Source organism: Tupaia chinensis, unplaced genomic scaffold (assembly GCF_000334495.1).
Source record: "Tupaia chinensis unplaced genomic scaffold, TupChi_1.0 Scaffold000466_1, whole genome shotgun sequence".
Lineage (NCBI taxonomy): Eukaryota > Metazoa > Chordata > Mammalia > Scandentia > Tupaiidae > Tupaia > Tupaia belangeri.
Genome location: NW_006159975.1, coordinates 2,755,733 through 2,762,076, shown reverse-complemented (window position 1 = coordinate 2,762,076; position 6,344 = coordinate 2,755,733). Strand labels below are relative to the sequence as shown.

At 32.7% G+C, this 6,344-nt stretch overlaps 1 protein-coding gene across 2 annotated transcripts in view; it reads right to left on the bottom strand.

Moving 5' to 3' along the window:
• Positions 1-6,344, bottom strand: part of HGF (hepatocyte growth factor) — an 87,211-nt gene that overhangs the window by 75,264 nt on the left and 5,603 nt on the right. For both annotated transcript variants that reach the window (XM_006155767.2, XM_006155768.2), the window contains 2 exons: positions 3,943-4,108; positions 1,269-1,381 (listed from right to left, as the gene is read on the bottom strand). In XM_006155767.2, the coding sequence (XP_006155829.1) occupies positions 1,269-1,381; positions 3,943-4,108 (279 nt within the window). The remainder of the gene's footprint in view (positions 1-1,268; positions 1,382-3,942; positions 4,109-6,344) is intronic.

Sequence of the window (6,344 nt, the reverse complement as noted above, 5' to 3'; positions counted from 1 at the left end):
ATAGAGAGATTATTTTATTTGCTATTATTATTATTATTATTTCATTTAAGTATTTATCCATTAACATGAAAACATCTGTATGTACTACTCAATTTCCAAATTTAATAAGACACATGATTTTTTAATTAATTAAAATGAATATTACTTTCATAAGTGCAACTCATAATTATTTTGTGTGATGAGAGATTTAACTCGTAAACTTCATATTTAACAATCTATAGTTATCTAATTCTGCTTTTGAACAAAGTCAGTACCTTGTAAATATAACATCAGGCTATCAGAATAAACAATTTAAAACTCAATTTCTCTTCTAAAGATTTCTTCAAAGTATAAGATTAAGGGGAACCAGCAGTTAGCGTAATGGCTATGTTGCTGGATTCCCACGTAGTCGACTGCGGTTCGTGTCCCGGACCCGGTGGCTTAAAAAACTCACGCCAGGCGCGTGTGCGTGCGTGCCCCAGATCCCGAGAGGAGAATGGAGGAGAAGGGATTGCGACGTGACCTTCCCCCCTGGGGGGTGATTTCTCGCTTTCTGTCTCTATGTCTGTCTGGCGAGCGCATGCGCCCTAAATCTCTCCAAAAAAAAAAAAAAAAAAAGTATAAGATTAAGTATCAACCTAACTGGTTTATCCAAAACTTAGATCAGTTATCCAGAGTTGTAAAAATAAAAAATACTATAGCAATCTCAACATTTGCCTTAATACACAGTATCTTAAACTAACAACGTAGGATGGCACTTTCTAAAATAAATATAAAGAATATCAGTCCTAGGAGATGCTCCTAGAAAAAAAAAAGCCAAAGAGAGAAAGGGCAATCTAGATTATGGAAAGTTTGAGAAAGGCTCTCTCTTTTTTTTTTTTTTTTTTTTGAGAGAGGTTTGTGCTGTAGGGCACTGGCGCGGGGGGATGGCCGCGCCACAATTCCTTCTCCTCCGTACTCCTCTTGGGATCTTGGACACGCATGCACACGCACCCGGCGTGAGTTTTAAGCCACTGGGTCCGGGACTCGAACCACGGTTGACTGTATGGGAGTCCAGCGACATAACCATTACGCTAACTGCTGGTCCCGGGAAAGGCTCTCTTAACCTAAAGTACCATGCTAAAATAGTTAAGGTGCTAGTTTCATCTGTTGTCATGGATAAAACTGACCGTACAACAGACCCAGCTCATAATAAAAATATCAGTGGGAAGGAGCCTTCTGGTAGGAATTTACAAGCATATATTTTATACTTTATTTCATTATGCAATATTTAGGGAATAGTCAGTTACCTTTGTTTTCATAGAGGTCAAATTCATGGTCGAACTCTTTTTTCACTCCACTTGACATGCTATTGAAAGGGAACCAGTGGCATCGTTTTCTTGCTTTATCAAAAACAAAGGCCCTGAAAAAAATATCTGAATGAAAAGAAGGAATACTACTATTTATACAGTTTTTAAAGAATGAGCACATGGTTTCCCAAGGAGGGTAAAATAATTCATGGAAAATGCGTATTATTAAAAAAATTCACAGATTTGAAATTTTACACCAAACTAAACTTTAATTTTATTTTCAAAAAGTTTGAAGTCTTCTTAGATACATAATAAAAATATAAGTGATATCTGGACCTATCATTTTAACAGCCAAACAAGAACAAGATTTAAGTTTTTGTATGTACAGATTTAAATATCAGATTAAATTCTATCTGGAAAGTTCTCATATTATTCTAAATGACTTGTAGGAAACTAAGAGCTTTAGAAAGCAAAGTCAACATGTAGCAACTACCTGGATTATTTCTAAAGACTCTTTTTTTTATAATTACACAAGGTAGAAAATTTTGTTTGCCTTTATGTATGAATAATTACATTTGTGATATAATGATTAATTTCCAAATTTGTAGTTGTATGAAGTATATTTTAAAATGGCATTTCCTAAGATGCATTGGATAAACCACCACCCAGGAAGATTATCTTAGAAAGAGGGATCTTAAATAAGTAAGTTCAGAAATTTTTACATATCATATACCTTTTTGGTGAGTTAAACTCATTATATACAGCTCATTAAAAGCTATAAAAATCTTGCTATGAAGATTCTTGTTGATTTATTTAAGGTATTATCCCTTAAATATGTTTGCTTATATACACATTTTCAATAAAGTAAAAAAATTACTAAAATGAGAGACTATACTTTGGAATAACATCTCAAATAAAATTACTAAAACATGTCACTACCTACAACTACCATCTACAGCTAAGAATTTTACTGGTTTCTTTTTGCTATTTATTAAAGATGTCTTATCTAAAAAAATTATAAATACCCCCCAAAATGTTAAATTTTTAAGTAATAACACCTGCAAATATCTCCATTCCGTTACAGGGACATATTATCTCACAAAAATATTGTTGTATTATTTCACACCTGCATGTGGAGTTTACCTCTGCCATAAAATTGCATGTGTCAAGTCTTCTTTTAGGTTTTACTTTCAAAATATCTATTTTAGCATTGTTTTAATTATGATCTTCCTTTAAACATTATGCTATCTATACTCTAGTTGTATGGCAGGAAGGCAATTCCAGCGCTCAGACATGGCTAAGAGTAAAGTCTCCTGTTTTCTTCTCTCAAGTCAACTCATGAGTCAGCAATTTTCCAAAGAGCTTAGAATTAGACATTCCTGTCATCTTTCCATTCTTTCATTCCCTTTGCCCCATCATCCAACCCTGAGAGGGGACAATACAATACAACCTCAATCTCTTCATTTGCCAGAACATCTTAATAAGATGTAGATTGAGAGTAGTTTTCTCTAGTAATTTTGACAATATAAAGGCTTTCATTAAAAAAAAAAAAAAAGTCAAGGAATAAAACAGAATTATCCTTGGAATATACTTGCAAAGTCAATCTCCACTCACTTTCCCAGGAAATATCTCCCTGCAAGTGGCAGTTTGGCTGCAAAAACTGAAAAAAGAAGAGTCCTTCTCCTTTTAAATTTGGTAAAGACTTTCTCTGACCATGCCCTTTCCCTGAAGCCCATCATACTCATTACACTTATTGCTCTGAGAGAGGCAAAATGAAACTAGGATTTCTTGCCATGACATTTACTAAACCCTGTGGTTCCATGATGTGTCACAATCCAAACGTAAGAGTAACATTCCAAATTTAAAGAATTGTATGTACAATCCTGTGGAGGAAGGTAAAATAAGGAATAAAATAGAAAAATAAATGAAAGAAGAGACTATAAAAAGAACTAGGAAATGATCTTCTAGCAGTTTGGGAGAGTATTCAGATGAAATTGTCACCTTTCTGGCCCCAAACTGTAAGTTTTATCTTCTGGGACCACTGGCAAAGTAGAAAGGAATTCTTCCCTGTGAAGTCATCCTGGTCCTATCATAAGATAACAAACTCTATTTGAGTCCCCTCAGGCTTCTTTGAATTGCCCCATCATTTTTCACCTGAAACTTCATCGCTAACCCCTAACTTCTTTTAAACAGCTTCGGCTGCTGACATTAATCCCTCTACTTTTTTTATATCTAATTCTCTCAACACCTTTTATTTAAATCCCCAAAGACAATGATATAAACTGCAGTAAATTCTGGCTGTTGCCCAATTTCTATTCTGAAAACTCCTCTACTTTTGAAAGTAAAAAACATTGACTGTGAATAGAATATTTGAAATGTTAGAGTGATAAAGTCAAACTAATTTTAGTTCCTCAAGTTCTATTGTTCCTACGATGAGAAAAAGCTATATTTCATAACCAAAGCCACTGAAGGTTTTAGAAAGTAGCAGTTTTTGTATGCTTCCTCACTCAAGCCATGCTTCTATCAACAAAGAGCTAAGTCTTTGGTGGTAAGAAGTTAAAACCAGAATGAAAATTATAATTTTAAGAGCAAATTACATTGAATTAAGGAATGATTATAGTGAATACATGCTATAGTTGGCAAATCATCCTAATAAGAAAATGAAATAACTCACTTGCATGTGAATGGAAGTCCTTTATTCCTGATACATCTATTGGCACATTGGTCTGCAGCATTCATTTTTTTGGTCTTTATCTTCAGTGAAGGGTCTTCTTTAATTAGAGTAGTCTTTGCTGACTTTTTGAATTCATGAAGTGTGTTTCTTCTTTTCTTCTGTCCCTCTATTAATACAAAAATAAAAAATATAAACATGGGAGAAATCCTTTTAAGGTTCATATAGGAAAAAAAAAACCCTTAAGGATAAACTACATGATAAAACTTTTTATAATTTTGACAATAAATGCAACTATATACTAGATCTCCTAGAGTTGTAAGTGGAGTGAAGTGTTTAAAAACAAGCATGTCATCATTATAGAAAAACAAGCTATCGTGTAGTCACTCATCTATACACTTCCAGATGAAGAATGCTTTCAAAAGTAAAGACAGAGTTCACCCTAAAGAAGTAAATAATAGTCTCCACATAGCATAAAACCAAGTGTCAGGGCCAGAAGCCTATCATGTCATGCTTTATCATTCCATATCTCATTTCCTTCTACAATTCGTCTTTATGTAAAATATGGTACTTATTAGATAAGTCAATCCAAAGACAGGTGAGGAAGTCATCACTAAAATCTGTGCAGTAGATTTGCTCTTTAAACTATTTCATACTATTTCTATTTTAGCCCTTTTCTTCTCATTTACCACTTAAACTTCGTCTGTGCTTTGGGGCACTATGTCTTCATATCTCTGAAGTGTTTCTCTTGAGATCAAGCCAAATGCTATAAATCACACATATGTAAAACTTCATCCTTTAATGTAGTCATATCATTTTTCTTTATGAGAATACAAGGCCCTGAGATAGCATGAAGATGCCTACTAAAAACCTGAAACCTAGAACTAAAACATCTGAAGAGACTTAATCTCATGAGTTATTCAAGAGTATCAAGAATTTGTTTCTTTAGTCTTAATTTGCCCAAAGTAACCCCGCTTTTTAAAGGTGGTCACTGTCTTCATAATGCAGATCAAAATGTCTAATAAATTGCATCTCTTGCATAATAAGGATGAAAGTTTTCATGCCTCTGCCTGTCGATGTTTTGGAATATCCTTATAACAAAGGCAGTAGGAATACATGCATGTTTAAGTCAAAGAAAACATGACACAGGGAAAAATAAACGAACCACTTAGAAATTCTCAGATTGGAAACATAGCTACTTGACTTCAGAATCATCACTCTTAACCACTTACAATGCCACTTTTTCTAAAAAATGAATGTGATGATATGATTTATAAATATTTTCTGAAGCTATGGTTTAGAGCTTTCAAAAGAGAAGAAACTCAGATGGCAGAGCAGGAAATGTATCTCTGGTCTTTACATGTGGTAAAATGTGTCAAGAAAAGAGGCTGAAGACTTTTGTGGAGAAAATTTGGAAATATGGCTAGCAGATCACCAAGAATGGCATTATACTCTTAAGTTTACCAGCAACCCCTGGCTCCAGGTGGATTTAAATATGCAGATGCTACTTATTCATGTCTGTCTTAACCTGAAGTTCACAGTAAATAGGAGAGAACATGAGGTCCTCGAAATTTCTGGTCTTCGGTAAAACTTCAAAACATAATTGATATGTCTGGTTACTTTTTCCCTGTAATGATGCATTCATTTTAACTCTCCTTTGTCCTAGAAGGTAAAACAACTATAATACAACACATATAATTTAAAATATATTTTCACATAAAAATTCAATCAAGCAAATAATCTATCAACATGTTATTTATTGAGTGTGGGCGAAATGCTTTGTGTAACATTGGCAAAAAGATGATAACCCTGGCTTTCTTATTGACTTGCCAGATGATTTTGTTTAATTACCTCAAATATTTATTTCCAAGTACTCAATCCACAAAATAAAAATTACATGAACTTTTCTTAAAAAAAAGATATTTAAACTGTAATTATTAAGTATTTGGAAAGCAATTGAAGATAAAAATGTTATGAACATGCATATTTTTTGCTTTGCTTTTGAAGTTTCATCTTTTTATTTTTGGAAGAAATTATTATTCTCTCAAACAAAGAAGGTATAATTCTTTTCAAACTTTGGTTTCCATCACAGATTCATGATAATGAGAGAGAAATTTTTCCAGTAAGAGTTTTTCTTTCCTTTGACCTTATTACACTATTTCTTTAGTGCTGTGAAATGTTTCACAAGATAAAAATAATCTAATTTCCTGTATAAATGGGAAGACGTCTTAGAAATAAATGGTAGTTATGATGTAGAAAAAATCTATCAAGAAACAACTATCTAGAAAACTGTAAACATTTATATATATAAATCTATATAAATATATGTTATATATAAATATATATTTATATATTATATATCATATATATAATATATTATATTTGATGTATAAATTTTTATATAT